The sequence below is a fragment of the Peromyscus maniculatus genome, chromosome 1 (assembly GCF_049852395.1).
Source record: "Peromyscus maniculatus bairdii isolate BWxNUB_F1_BW_parent chromosome 1, HU_Pman_BW_mat_3.1, whole genome shotgun sequence".
NCBI lineage: Eukaryota > Metazoa > Chordata > Mammalia > Rodentia > Cricetidae > Peromyscus > Peromyscus maniculatus.
Window position 1 is genome coordinate 163,332,414 of NC_134852.1, and position 16,023 is coordinate 163,348,436.

The 16,023-nt window shown below is 40.8% G+C and overlaps 1 protein-coding gene across 11 annotated transcripts in view; it reads right to left on the reverse strand.

The window, feature by feature from the left end:
• Positions 1–2,475: 2,475 nt before the first annotated feature.
• LOC121820808 (membrane-spanning 4-domains subfamily A member 12-like) overlaps positions 2,476–16,023 on the reverse strand; it is a 44,029-nt gene continuing 30,481 nt past the window's right edge. For 9 of the 11 annotated variants that reach the window (XM_042261041.2, XM_042261050.2, XM_042261081.2 and 6 more), the window contains 4 exons: positions 15,938–15,991; positions 11,826–11,945; positions 7,177–7,297; positions 2,476–2,704 (listed from right to left, as the gene is read on the reverse strand). In XM_042261041.2, coding sequence (XP_042116975.1) covers positions 2,613–2,704; positions 7,177–7,297; positions 11,826–11,945; positions 15,938–15,991 — 387 coding nt within the window. In that variant the 3' untranslated portion in view covers positions 2,476–2,612. The remainder of the gene's footprint in view (positions 2,705–7,176; positions 7,298–11,825; positions 11,946–15,937; positions 15,992–16,023) is intronic. The other 2 variants (XM_076560069.1, XM_042261070.2) reach the window with 1 other exon arrangement.

The window sequence follows — 16,023 nt, forward strand, 5'->3', positions numbered from 1 at the left end:
TGAATTTCAGGGTGGTTTATGGGTCTTCCTGAACGACTGGGCAACAATGCCTTGAAATCCATGGATCTTGTCATGATTTTTCTAGAGCTGGCCAGCAAATCTCACATCTGTCTCAAAGTCTAACACTGGGAGGTGACATTCGCCTGTAGCACCCACAAACTTCACAGCTTCTCATCTCACCCAACTTTGGAGAGAAGAGAAGTTCAAATGCCACTTTCCTGTGGTGGGATGGCCAGGTGAGAAGGTGATCTCTCTTTGTAAACACCCGCCCCTCTGGAGCAAACAGGATGCAGCTTGGAGTGAACAGGTGCCCATCTTTGCTTCTGGGAGCTCTTGGATGAAGTGTCACAGACTGAGTGACTAAGAACAGTGGAAACATACCATCTCACTGTTGTAGATCACGATGTTATCAGCTTCAGGCTCCCTTGGGACACTGTTAGAGGTGTATTCTGAAGGCCACATGTATCCAGGAGAGCAATGAATTTCTACGTCTCTCTTCCTGACTTCTGATGGTTTCCTGCTGATCTCGGCATTTCTTGACTAGTAGAGGCATCATTCCAATCTTTCCCTTTCCACATTCCTCTCCCTGTGGGTCTTCCCCTTCTCTGCTTGCCTGACTCTGTGTCCAGATCCCTGCTTTTGAAAGAGAACCTTCTGCACTGGATTAGATCTCACCCTTATGACATTTTCACTTCATTCCCTTTCTTTCTTTCTTCTTTGTGGTTTTCTAAGACAGGTTTTCTCTGTGTAACAACCTTGGCTATCCTGGAATTCCATTTGTAGACCAGGTTGGCCTTGAACTCAGAGATCTGCCTGTCTCTGCTTCCTGAGTGCTGGGATTAAAGGCATGTGTGATCACTGTCTGACTAAGGCTTTATTTTTATTAAAGTTATTTATTTTTTGGACATGGTGGCACATGCCTTTAGTCCCAGTACTGGGAAGGCAGAAACAAGTGGGTCTCTGTGAATATAAGGCCAGTCTGCTCTACATGCTAAGTTCTAGTCCAGCTAAGACTACACAGTGAGACTTTGTCTGAAAAACAAAACAAAATTATTTTGTTTGTACATTCATGTGCATATTACTGTACATATGTGGAGGTCAGAGGACAACTTGTAGGAGTTCTTTCAGTCTACTATGTGGGTCCCAAGGATCAAACTCAGGTTGTCAGACTTGGCACCAGGCACCTTGATCTGCCGAGCCATCTTGCTAGCCCCAGACTTTATTTCTAAGTAAGGTCATCTTCTGAGATTCCAGGTGCTAAAACTTCGACATCATTTTTTTTTTTTTTTTTTTTTTTACATTGAAAGACACAAACCCATCACAATCTCTTATAGGAAGCTTTCAGGGACTCTTTTGGGATTAAAAAATTACTAAAAGTAATCACACTTTTAGCTTTCAGAGATGGGCTCTGGTCAGTAGCATTGGGAAGTAGGAAACATTCCTTCTGACTTCCTAAATCACCATAGTTACAATAACGAGAGCTAATGAATGATAATGTCAGCCTGTTGATGGAGTGCTATGAGTTAGCTATGAGCTGTTCTAAGCTGTTTTAATGACATCATGTAACTCTCCCTTCTACTCTACGGGCTAGGGACCACTCTGCTTTATTGACAAGCCAGCAGTGTTATAGACAAACTAGTCTTACTTTCTGCTACAGCAACATTATGCCTCTTCAAAAACTAGAATTTTCTTTTCTACAATGAAAAGATCTCTTCCTTCATAATGTTTTCCATCAACTGAGATAAAAATGAGCAATCACCTCTACTTCCCTTTATGCTCCAAATCTTTTTTTTAAAATTATTATTTATTTTATTAAATTTTCTATTCATTTTATGTATCAACCACAGATTCCCCTCTCCTCCAGCCCCCCAGCCTTCCCCCCCAACCCATCTCCCATTCCCACCTCCTCCAAGGCAAGGTGTCCCATGGGGAGTCAGCAGAGCCTGGTACATTCAGTTAAGGCAGGTCCAAGCCCCTCCTCCCTGCACCAAGGCTTCGTAAGATGTCCCACCATAGGTACTGGGCTCCAAAAAGTTGGCTCATCATGCTCCAAATCTTAGGGGTAGAAGAGGTTGGTAATCTACAGTGGGTGAGCTATTCTAAATAAGAATGGCCTCCATAGGTTCATATATTGAATGCTTAGGGAGTGGCACTATTTGAACAGATCAGAAAGTATAGTCTTGTTGGAGGAAGTGTGTCACTGGGGGTGGGCTTTTGGGTTTCAAAAGCCCAAGCCAGGCCCAGTGGATCTCTCTTCCTGCTGCCTGGGGATCTAGATGTAGAATTCTCAGCTCCTTCTCCAGCACCATGTCTGCCTGCATCCTGCCATGTTTCCCACCATGCTGATAATGGACTAAACCTCTAAAATTATAAGTCAGCCTGAGTTAAATGCTTTCCTTTGTAAGAGTTGCTATGGTCATGGTGTCTCTTCACAGCAGTAGAACATTGACTAAGACAGTGGGGGAAAGAGCCAACTTGTGATCAAATTGCATCCTTTATTAAGGAACTAGGAAAAAGTGAGAACTGGCAAGGACATCATTGGAGTGCATTTTCTGTGAGGTGTCTTGTAAAGCCAAATCGCAGTGTTCTCACTTATTATAATATGTTATTCCTTATTCCATTAATGTTGGCTCAGAACTTCCAGAGAATTTTTCCATTTCATGTTGAGATGGGGATTCCAATATGGATTTTGAAGATGTGGAACCTAGGGAAAGTTAAGTGACAGCAAATCAGTATTAATATCATCTTGAAAATAAAAGGTTGTCCTGAGTTATTGAGTTAAAACTAGACTACACAACACCTACTCAAACATGAAAACCTGAAGCATGGAGAGCTGAAACTCTGGAAAGACAGCATTTAGTGTGTCCTGAGGGAGGTGTCAAAGGCATGCCAGGCCCATGAACTTATGGCATGTGAGGTACTATTTAATTACTTACTTGAGTAGTTTGCTTTTGGGTAGAATATCACTATGTAGTCCAAGTTGCCCCGGAATGTCTGCTCCTTCTGCCTTAGCCTCCTGAGGGCTGGAGTACATATATATGCATCATATTCACCTCACAGGTTTCCGTGAGTTGCAGCAACCCCAAAGCAGTACTCCTTTGAGAAGGTCTTTAACTTTCTGTTATATTATGGTGGCTCTATCAGCTTCAGAGGTCTTGGATGCCATGCAGAGGGCATCCTACACTGGCTAGTCTTAATTGTTAACTTGACACAACCTAGTCTCACCTGGGAAGAGACTTGCAGCTAAGGAGTTATCTAGATAAGATTGGTTTGTGGGCATATTTGTGGGGATTGTATTGATGATTAACTGTAGTGGGAATACCACAATTAATATGTGGTAGCATCATGTCATGGGTCAGGCCTTGGTCTGGTTGAGATCAGCCAGTATAAAATGCTCCACACTTTTATTCTCTCTCTGCCTTTGACTATGGATGTGGTGTTTTAGGTTCTTGCCTTGACTTCTCCACAGTAGTGGACTGCATCCTGCAATTATAAACCAAGTAAACCCTTATCTCTCTAAGTTTCTTTGGGGCAGGGAGTTTTATCAAAGCAACAGAAATTGAGACTAGAACACATCATAAGGGAGATGGTATTATTATTGTTTTCCCTAGCAAAAAATTTGTTTTCTTTTTCTGTGTCCTTTAAATGCATTAAAGAATATTATGCTGAGTAAGGACACACAAAAATCCTCCTAAAACGTGAATATTTAAGAAACTATCCCTTAATCTACTGGAATTAAGGTTAAATATTCAATGCTATGTTCAATAACTCTTGAGTGGAATGAGAACTATAAATAAAGGCTGAGCAATCTATAGTCCTGATTGTCTGAGCAAACTGATTATAAAACTAGTATACACAATGTATATAAACCTTCTGTCTGTCAAACTTATCTTCCTTTCTGTATTCTGCATTATTTAAATTTGATATACAGCACTTGGCTGGTCTATTGGAACACTCTATTAATTATTCTTGTCTAATGCTGTGTTTTCTTTTCTGTTTTCTCTTTCTCATTTCTTTCTAGAATGACCTGGAAACTGGTGGGTTCCCTCAAAATCACCCTGATGTGGGAGGTCCTTCTGTATGCAGTGAATATGTATTGCTCCCATCGGTTGATAAGCTGCTTTGGCCTATGGCAAGGCAGGATAGAGCCAGGTGGGGATCCAAGCAGAGACAGGAAAAGAAGGGTGGAGTCTGAGAGATGCCATCCAGCTGCTCAAGGAGCAACATGCCAGCAGACCAGTAAAGCCACAGTCATGTGGCAATACAATACATAGATTAATAGAAATGGGTTAGTTTAAGATGTAACAGCTAGCTAGTAATAAGCCTGAGCCATCAGCCAAACACTTATAATTAATATAAGCCTCTGAGTATTATTTGAGAACAGGCAGGTGGGAGAGATTTGTCTGGTTATATCACCCTACCACCATGATTTATCTAACCCCTTTATGCCAATACCATCCTCTTTGCTATTATTTAGTTCAGAGATAGGCTGGAGGCAGCTGCATCAGAGGAGGGGGGAGTTTCCTGTTCCTTCAGATGAAAAAGAGCCAGTCTGTGAGGGATGTGACCAAGAGTTATGTTGCCTGAGCCATCTTGGGGTCATGAAGTGAAATAGGCTTAGGATAAGGATGCAGATAGCAGAGTGGAAGAACAGAAGAAAGTCCTGTACCAACCATGCCTAAAGTCTTCCTAACTTCCTTCTGCCCCCAGGGTAGGATTTTAGGGTGATATAAGAATGCAGGTATTTTTGAGATTAATGATCCATTTTGAAAAAAATTAGGTAAGCTGCATCACCATTACAATCAGTGTACACAATCCATCATTTTCAGTGATTTTGTTTCTGTTCTTTACCTAATAATGTAGTATGTTCTATTGATTAATTTTTATAAGCTAATTAAATTTGAGTTCTTATGATAAACCCTATTTAGTCATGGTATTTAAACTTTTTACAATGTTACTGGATTTGATTTGGTAACTGAAGAATTAAAAAGAAATCCAATTTATCTTTATTTGCATGTACGTGTGTGGGCCTGCTTATCTGTATGTGCACCATGTGCATACACTGCCCACTGAGGCCAGAATAGGACGTTGGATCCCTTGGATAGACTTATAGGTGGTTGTGAGCTGCTCTATGTGGGCTATAGGAACTGAACCTGGGTCTTCACAAGTAACTGCTGAGCCATCTCTGCAGCCTCTGCTTTGGTAGATTGCTTTGATTTTGGTGGTGAGGGTTCATCAGATTGCTCTGCGGTTTTCTTTCCTTAGCCAATTAATGTATGCATTAAATTTTGTTTGTGCTTTTGATGTTGTATCCACTATACCATGACCTAACCTAGGTTACAAAGAATTATACCTATAGTGTCTTCTAAGAGTTTGACTGTTAACTCTTAAGCCGAGGTCTTTGTGCATTTTGAATGAACTCGTGTAGCTTGTATAAGGTAGTGGTTTAGTTTCAATCCAGTTGTCCCAGGACCATTTGAAAAGATTACTTACTCACCAAATTGGTCAGTGTTTTATCACAGCAACAGAAGGCAGACTAGAACAGTTATTTGGCTTGTTGCCATGTCATTGTTCCTAATAGCCACTTCAGTGTTTTTATTTCTTTGCTATTGTTATCAATGTTCATTCATAATTTAGAACATTAAACACGATCTCCTTTTCCCTGTTGTCCATATAGCTAAAGCTTTTTAAAACATTTTTATTTTTAAACAATAAACCAAACACACTTTCGGTTTGTTATTCTGTTCTCTTTTTCTTACTTACATGTGTTTATTGTATGGAGTGTGTGCATTCACTTTTACTGCAGGGTATTATTTTCACTATCTCACATTAAGCTTAGTTTTTAAAGTCATTATTTTAGTTTTTTCAATAGCAGAGAGTTATGTTTTTTGATTTGAGACTTTTAAGAATATACTCTTTACAGCTACAAATGTTCTAACATTTCTTTAAAGTTTCTTATGTTTCTTCCTCCTTTCTTTCCATCTGTCTTCTCCTTTTGCGACCCCTCATAATCACCTTTTGGCACTCCCAAATGGCGTTTCCCAGGTGTCTGATGCTCTGTTCATTTTTCTGCATTTGTTTTCATCCTTTGCCACTGGTGATAATTGAAACTGACTGCCTTCAAGTTGGTGTTTTTTCTTCCAGCTCAAATCTTTTGGTTGCATTAAAATTTTCAACTTTGCTGATGTAATTTTCTGCTCTGAGATTCTGATATTTCTTAATGAGTTTTGGTGTCTTTTTAAGTTAGGTATTGCTATATTTTTAGATTTTTTTTGAAGATTACTTTTGTTCTTTTTTTTTAAAATTGAAAATAGATTCTTCTCTCATATGATACATCCCAACCACAATTTCCCCTCCCTCCACTTCTCCCAATTCCCCTCCCCAGCTTCCCTTTCCCCCAGATCAACTCTCCCTCCATTTCTCTTTAGAAAAGGGCACTTCTCCAAGGTGTGAGAATGTTAGAATGGCTAGCACATGACAGCTCATGCTGGTGAGGATGTGGAGCAAGGGGAACACTCCTTCATTGCTGGTGAGAGGGCAAACTTATATAGCTGCTATGAAAATCTATATGGTTGTTCCTTAGAAAACTGGGGATCAATCTGCCTCAAACCCAGTTATTGTTGTTCTTTTGATTAGTCAAATTTTGAAATAGCTGAGTGAAAAATTTCATGTTCAAGTCTAGGGTTTAGGCTTCCCTAGAAAAAAAAAATTAGTTGACTAATTTTTCTCCATTTGTGAAGAGCGTGCTTTGCCATTTATTTACATATCTCAGAATGTTTTGGTTGAAAGCTGCATAGGTAAGTGGCAAAGTGGGCTAATAATTGGATATAGATTTTCTTAATTACCTCGAGCCAATAAAATTCCTAGCCTTTGTTAAGGGCTTTTCTCTGTTTCTCTTCAGGCTTCTGTGGGGGCCAGAGGTTGATGTGGGCATGTTGCTCTCCACCTTATTTGCCTGGTTATTCATCTTACACAGGTCTCTTCTCACTGAACTTGATACTTGATGTTTCAATTTACGGCTCACCATCCAGCTCTGTCCCCCAGGGAGGGTCACAGACACCTGCCACCACACCCACCTTTCTTTCACGTGCGAGTTGGGACTGGAATTCAGGTGACCATGTTTATATAATCAGGCACCTTACCCTCTGAGCCATCTCTCTGGTCTCCATTACTCACCTTCACTCCAGAGTTTCTGTTGATCAAACACTCTTCTGAACCAGTGGGCCACTATGATTGCAAGGATCATCTCTGAGATGGTACATGCAGCAGAGATCTGTAGAAGCATCATGCCAGCCATCTGAGGCAGAAAAGAAACATTCCTCATGTGAATAAAGCCTCTGAGAACTGTGAGAAAAGCATTGCTGGGTCAGAATACATAATTTACCCTCCCAGCTCCAAACAGCTATGGCTATTTCAAGTTAGTTGCTTCATTATCTATGCAGTGGATCTCTTGCTAAGTGCTTTAATTCTGTTAACAGCTTCCTACCTTTTACTTCTGCTTTACACATGATGAGGCTGGAAAGTAGAGAAAGCAGAGTAGTACGTGGTTAGCAGAGTAGTACATGGTTTGCAGAGTAACCTCCTTTTTGTCAGTCTCATTTGGTTGGGCTGATCATAGGATCTGTGTTTTATACTACTCTATTCAGTGTATACTGTTTTATTTATTACACCCTGCTCTAAATGTTACTGCATGAATTTGATGAAGCTATTCCTGCTCAGTTCATGGGAAGAGTGAGAACTACCTAGGGGAATGGGTCATTATGTTAGAAACAATCAGATTCTTTTGGGTTCCATCTTTTTTTTTTTTTTTCCAGAATGAATTGTATTTAGAACATCCTATTCTTTTTTCAATAACTGATTCTTGTCTGGCTTCCAATAGGGAAGCATTTGTTCTATTATATATTTTAAATTGGCAGATGGATTTAATCCATGAAGATAGGTGTGCTGGCTAGTTTATGTCAACTTGACATAAGCTAGAGTCCTTGGAGAGGAGGCAGCCTCAATTGAGAAAATACTTCTATAAGACTGGGCTATAGGCAAGTCTGTTGTGAGGCCAGCTTCCATCTTTTACAGGGTTCCTATGAGGAGGAGAGAGGGATAAGAGATATTAGGTAGAAAGAGAGATATAGTGATGAGAGGAAAGATGGAAACACAGGAGAGCTTCGGGAGCACCTAGGTCAATACCCAACGGCCATGAACTTTATTCAAAAGGGCTTTTAACAACAATGCCAAGGGGTGAGGCAAAAGACCTCCCCCTTGTTAGATACAGTCAAGTGTAGACCTTTCCAAACACCTGGCAAATATGCCCTTGGTCCAATCATTCCCACATGCAGCCCCGCTGGGTAAAGCAAGCTCAGATCTCACTAGGAAACCTCTGTGGGCTCCCACAGTCTGTACAATATTTTCTTAATTACTATTGATGTGGGAGGGCCCAGCCCATTGTGGGTGGGGCTACCTCTGGGCAGGTGGTCCTGGGTTCTCTAAGAAAGCAGGCTGAATGAGCCATGGGGAGCAAGCCAGTAAGCAACACTCCTCCATGGGCTCTATATCAGCTCCTGCCTCCAGTTTCCTGGCCTGTTTGAATTCCTGTCCTGACTTCCTTTGATGATAAACAGTGATGTGGAAATGTAAGACAAATAAACCCTTTCCTCTCCAAGTTTCTTTGGTCTTGGTATTTCATCACAACCACAGTAACCCTGACTAAAACCATCAGTGTTAGCAAACTCATTGACAAGGATTTCAAAGGTAATAATCAACAACTCTGTGTACATTCTTATGTCTTAGCTCAGTTGTTTTATTGTTGTGTCTTGTCTTAGTTGGAATAAAACACTGTAGAAGTAGACAGCTATCTACTGGCCTCCTGTGCTAGTTCCCTAGGTATGTTGTGATAAAGAACTATAACATGAATGGCTTCTACAACAGAAATTAACCGTCTCATAGTTCTGGAGGCTAAAAGCTCCAAATCAATGTATTGGTGAGACCATGCTCCTTCTAGACACTCTGAAAGAGGGTACTTCTCTCCTCAGATTCTGGAAGCCCCTTGAATTACAGTAGCATCACTTTGATGTGCCCTTTTATTCACATGGCCATTTTCCTCATGTACCAGCTTTTCTTTTCACAAGAGCATCAGTAATATGGTCTGCCCTCCTCCAGTGTGACCTCAGCTTACTAATTATAACTATAATGACTCTATTCATCAAAAATGTCACAGTTGCACATACTTAAAAAAACAATTCAACTTATAACTATTTGCCTCTAGTGCCTCCAAGTTCATGCCCTTTCTATGTGCAAAATGTATTCATCTTATCTCAGCATCTCCCCAGATTTTAACTTATGACAGCATCAATTCTAAGTCCAAAATCTCTCTAAATAATATCAAGTCAAGGAAGCCCTAAATCCTTCTTGAAATTAGTTGTAGGAAATACTCATACTGTTGTTTGGTAGGGGGTAAATTTTCTCTGCACCTGTGGACTCATGAAACCAGAAAACAAGTTATTTGATGCTAAGACACAAGGGTGTGGTGATATTTTATTGTGAATCACAATAAAGCTTATCTAAAGATCAGAGAAAAAAAGCCAGCCACTATATTAAACATAGAAGTCAGGCAGTGGTAGCACACACACTAATCCTAGCATTCAGGAGTCAGAGATCCATTCAGATCTCTGTGAATTCAGGGCTACACTGGGAACAGAGCCAGGTGTGGTGGCATATGTCTTTAATCCCAGCACTAACCATGAAGGTCTGGAGATCTGTACAGACAGACAGGAAGTGATGTAGCTGGGCAGACAGAGGAAGTAAGAGGACAGGAACAGAAAGGCATATATGCGTGGGCATATATACAGGAAGTAGGTCTCTTTTTGGCTGAGGATTTCTATTGGTAAGGATGTGGCTGGCTTCTTTCTGCTTCCCTGATCTCTCAGTTTTTATCCCAATATTTGGCTCCAGGTTTTTTATTAATAAGACTGTTTAGCAATTTGTCTTACATCTGGCTCTGAATATTTTCTTTAATTTTGCCAAATACAAATAGAATAGATATTGTAACTGTAATTCTTGCTTGATAACTGTTCTATTCTATTCTATTATATAACTTTATTATGTTAAAGTTAAAACCTTCCTTTTTGATTATACAGAAAAGGAGAAATGCTGTGGGATAATGCTGGTTGTACACTGGTTTAATAAAACACTGATTGGCCAGTAGCCAGGCAGGAAGTATAGGTGGGGTAAGCAAATGAGGAGAATTCTGGAAAGAGGAAGGCTGAGTCAGGAGACGCCAGCCAAACACAGAGGAAGCAAGAAGACAAGGCAGAACTGAGAAAAAGTACAAGCCATGTGGCTAAAAATAGATTAAAAAATATAGGTTAATTCAAGTGTAAGAGCTAGTCAGTAATAAGCCTGAGATAATGGCTAAGCAGTTATAATTAATATAAGCTTCTGAGTGATTATTTTATTAGCAGCTGCAGGTTCACAGTGGGGGTGTGCAGGCTGGACCTGAGAAACCTTCTGACTGCACAAGGGTGGAGCAGACAGAAGACACACTCCCAGAGTGGGAAATTAAAAGGGGGAAAGCTCACAGGGCCTAGCCAAGTCTCAAGTCTACAACCCAATGGAGCTACATTTTGGTAGATTTAAAGGCCTGAGAATAATTCTCAGTAGACTTGTCCTCTGGTCTTCTGGGGACTGTCTTTGCCCACTGAGACAGTGGCCTCACTCTCTTGGCTCTCTGGAGCAGTGATCTCAATTTCCTAGCCCTCTGGGAAGTGACTTCACTTACTTAGCTATTGTTATCTCAGCCTATATTACATCAAAAATGAAATATTTACAGCTCAAAATGTGTAAGTTTCTTTCCCTCATTTCCTAGTTTTCTTTCTTGTTCATATAGTTAACATATAACTTTTAATGGTGATTTTCATAATTTTATGCTTATGCATTTATCTTTGACTTACTTTTCTATACAGCAAGACTATTGGCCATTTAATTTTTCTTTGAAATAGATATTTCATTGATTTGCTACTACTTCAGTTTCATTTTTCCACGTTTACTGATATGACTTCATCCCATAAATAAATATGTTGTAAAAGTCAAAGGACCAGAACTCTGTTGTGAGACAGTTTCTTTTGGACATGACAGGGAAGCTGTACCCCTGAAATCTCAACAGTACAGTTGCCTAAAAAGAGCTGCAAAATGACAACATCAGTTGACATGCCAAGGAAGAGGGAGGAAATTTCACAAGTCCAACTCCAGACAGGCAATCAATGGCTACTGAGGGGGAGGGGGAGATCAGTTTTCTCCAGGGACACACCATTGATAGGTTATCCAATGCCAAGTGGTCAGCTCCAAACACATATACATATGAATGACACTAAATGGACTCTAAAGTTTATAAACAATAATGACTGCAGGAAAACAGGTCAGGAAGCCAAGAAGGAGAGAAGAGAGGGACTGGAATAAGAGGTGGGGGTGGAAATGATGTAAATACAGTGCACTTATATATGAAATTCTCAAAAACAAATTGCTTTTTGAGATAGAGATCTTGATGTGTAGTTGAGGTTGCCTCCAGTCTCAATTCTTTCTGCTGCTATCTGGTAAGTTTTTCTTTGTGTAAAGACTATATAATTTTATTCCAATATCACAATAACAACTTTAATATCTACTTCAGCAAGTTCTCTGGCCTTTTCCAACTATTATGTGACTTCTAGACTTTCTTGGCAATTTCCAAATCATTGTTCTATCCATATGTATATTAAAGCAATTCCATTGTGCCATTTAGAATATTTTTCAGTTATATCTAACACTATTACTGAGTTATCATTAAAATTGGTACTTACATTTGACCAAATGTATTTATTTCCTAATGATTCAAAAGCTGGAAACTCAATGCCCATTATAATTATACCAATAATAGACACGAAGCCACTTAAGATGTTTGCTACAATTGCTAACACAACCTGCAATAGATGTAAAAAGAAAAAAAGAGGTCATGGATAGAAGAAACAGATTTAAAACATGGTTTAGTCTCTCTGTCTCTCTGTCTCTGTCTGTACACATAGGGATTCTTTGCCTTCCATCTCATCCCAGACATAGTGGAATTGCAGGTGTGGTACTGCATCTGGCTTTACATTGGTTCTGGGGATTTGAACTCAGGTTTTCATGCTTGTTCAATGAGCATTAAATCCACACAGTCATCTCCCTATCTCTTTCATACTAAAAACAACTTGTAAAATCTTACTTTTTGCAAGCTTATTAAAAGAGGTTCCTATCAAGGCTTCACCCCAAACTTGTCTAGAAGTTAGTAACATAAAAGGTTTTTATTTCACAAGAAACATATGTGTGCTCATCAAGGTACCACTATGAAATGCCTGTAATATGTTAAGCATCAGAAGCTTACAATAGGGACTGGACAGGTGGCTCAGCAGTTAAGAGCATTGGTTGTTCTTCCAGAGGATCCAGGTTCAATTCCCAGCACCCATAGGGCATCTCACCACTGTCTGCAACTCCAGTGCCAGGGGATCTGATGCCCTCTGAGGGCACTGTACACACATGGTGCACAGACATGCATGCAGACAAAACACCCACATATGTAAAAAATAAAATGGAAAAAAGAGAGGCTTACAATAATGATAATGAGGAGAAAAAGTTATATTCTCTGACTGTTATGTAGTGAAATTTAGTAAGTACCATGATATCAACACGTTTCAAGTTCGGGATTTGTCAGGCTTATTCTTGCCACTTCACTACTTAAACCCTTTTAGTGGTTCCTAACTTCCTTTTAAACAGCCACCAAAGTGCTTAAAGTGGCATGGAGGACACTGCATGAGCTATGAAGGAAGGTGTCCCTTTGAGAAGGAGCTGGAGCTGTATGTATTTTGTATAAATGTGTGGGAGACATGCATGTTAGAGAGGAGGATGTGCTGTGGTAACAGGAAGAAGGTGTGACTTAATGACAGTCAACCAAAGCAAAGGTTGGGGACCCAGGATGTGTGTGTGTGTGTGTGTGTGTGTGTGTGTGTGTGTATACATGTATATGAATGTGTGGGTGGTTGCATGTGGAGGCCTGAGGCTGATGCTGGGTATCATCCTTAATCACTCTTCCATCTTACCTTATTCATTGAGGCAGAGTCTTCCAGTCAAACCTGGAATTCACTGGTCTAGTTGGTCTTATTATCCAGCTTGCTTTGGGGATCCTCTGCCTTCTGGGGCTGTAATGGCAGGTGAGTCACCATGCCCACTTGGCATTTATATGAGTTCTGGATATGTGAACTCTGTTCTCATATTAATTTGGTAAAGGGCTTTAACTAACCACTGAGTTATTTCCTTAGTGTCCTCTTCATTAATTTAATTTTAGTGAAGGAAACTTTGTAAATTTCTGCTGTGGAAACCAGAAGGAGATCCCTCTCTGTTCAGTCTTTTAGTATCCTGGCCATGGCTTGCTCAGTGAAATACTTTTGCTAAGGATTAAAAATCTAAATCCTCCCAGGCATGGTGGCACACATCTTTAATCTCAACATTCAAGAGGCAGAGCCAGGCAGATCTCTGAGTTCAAGGCCAGCCTGGTTTACAAAGAGAGTTTCAGGATAGCCAAGGCTACACAGAGAAGCCCTGTCTTGAAAATCCAAACCAAAGCAAACCACCCCTAAATTCTAAGAAGAGGCGTCTGTTACACCTCCTTCTTCCTTCCACTGGGAAGATGATTTATAAAAAGTGCTAAACTTATCTGAATATAAAAATGTGGTGCTGAGGACGGATGCCAGCTGCTTCTAGAGAAGGAACCAGGCTGGATTTGCATAGAAAAGAAACTTATGGGCCTGGAGAGATGGCTCAGAGGTTAAGAGCACTGGTTGTTCTTCCAGAGGTCTTGAGTTCAATTCCCAGCAACCACATGGTGGCTCACAACCACCTATAATGAGATCTGGTGCCTTCTTCTGGTGTGCAGGCATACAAGCAGGCAGAACACTGTATATATAATAAATAAATCTTTAAAAAACAAACAAACAAAAAAAAGAAACTTATGCCTTTCTCCTTGAGGTAGTATGGAGGGGAAGGAGGCATCCAGAAATGTTTGGGTTTACAAAAGTCTGCAGACTGTGGCTTGGAAATTACAGTCAGGCTCTGCACACCCACATACTTCAGGAGAAAAAGCCAAGGTGCTTGGTGAGTTTTCTGAAAATCAGCCAATAGGCCATATTTACTTCTATCTGTTACCATGGTTGCTGCACAGCAAATTCAGACTTCATACAAAGGCAGAAACTGAGGATAAGCTGGCATTGAGTCAGGAACTTGCAAAACCTCCAGAGGGCTGCCAGGGCTTTGAGGTCAACTGCACGCTATTGCTCTGGAAGAGCAACACCAGATGTTTAGCCCCATGCACACTTGCTTGCAGATATTTTTGGGGTCACCATCTTCGAACAAGGACTAGGAAGGAAGACGGCGTTAACAGTAGCTGCCTAGGTTATGGTTGATGGCGCTCGAACTCAACCACAAGTGGCAAAGTAGTGACCTGATGCATTGTCAAAGTAACCGCTGAGCCAAAGCCAGCCCTGCCTAGGTTATGGTAAAAGTTAAAAAGGTAAGAAACCCAAACCCTCATTCCTCACAATCATAGTTGCCAAGCTCCTTCTCAGCAAACTGGCCTCTCATGCCACTGTTCTTTGTGGGCAGGGGAGATAGATCTTTAGCTGAAATGGCAAACAAAGTTTTTTTTTTTTAAATTTTTTAAAAAGATTTATTTATTTATTTAGAAGAGGGCATCAGATCTCATTACAGATGGTTGTGAGGCACCATATGGTTGCTGGGAATTGAACTCAGGACCTCTGGAAGAGCAGCCAGTGTTCTTAACCTCCGAGCCATCTCTCCAGCCCAGGCAAACAAAGTTTTTTAGCTTGCTAGTGTTATCCATGTTTGTTTGTTCAGATTAGTGGGATGCACGGGGAAGCATTTTGTTCAGGGTCACACAGATAACACTGGGGTCTTCAGAACCAGAATCCATGTATGTGACCTTCCAGTGCCGTGACTAATCACAAGGGGCTGGCAGAGGTGGGAGGGAGGTTCTAAATGAGCAGGGGACTGTTCCTTGTTGGAGGTGTCCTGGTGATATTCCATAGCCCTGGATTACAGAAGATCTCTCTCTTTCCATGTTATTTTTTTCTCATCCTCTTTCTTAACAGCCCCACCCCTTTATCAACTTGAACACAAGCTAGAGTTATCTGAGGCGGGGTGGGATGGGGTGGGGGTGGGGGTGGATTGCGGTGGGGGGGGGAAGGGGATGAACCTCAGGTGAAATAGTGCCTCCATCAAATTTTTCTCTAGGCAAGTCTGTAGGGCATTCTCTTGATTAATGATTGATGTGGGAGGGACCAGCACATGACAGAATGGCCAGTGCCACCCCTGGGCAGGCAGTCCTGAGTTATATAAGGAAGGGGGCTGAGAAAACCACAAGAAACAAGCCAGTTAGCGTCATTTCTCTATGGTCTCTGCTTCAGTTCCTGCCTTTAGGTTCCTGCCTTGAGTTTCTGCCCTGAGTTCTCTCAGTGATGGAGTGTGACCTAAGTGTTAGAAGATGAAATAAACCCTTTCCTCCCCACATAGCTTTTGGTCATGGTGTTTTATCATAGCAATAGAAACTTAATTAAGGCACTGACTAAATACCTTCTCTCCTTTGAGAGTTTTGTTTTATGATTGATACTCCCTTTAGATGCCATGTAGGGATCCATTCCATGAAAACTCTCATATCTCTCTCCTTATTTGCTCATTAGGCATCCCCTTTGCCACACTCCCACAAAAGACACATTGAGGTGCATTTTTTTTAAAGAATTAAGTGATAGTTTTCATCTGAGCATTAGGAAGAGGTGCCCCTACCAATATTTCAGAATCATCAACATCTCGTTCTATTTGTGCTATGTAACCCTTTGTCTCTCTGGCTGTGTCCTGCTTTCCCACATACCTGACATGTTGTAGCATTACCGTGGATTACACTGCTGGACCCTGAGTTGACGAACTGTGGGTAGAAATAAGTATTGAAACACCCAT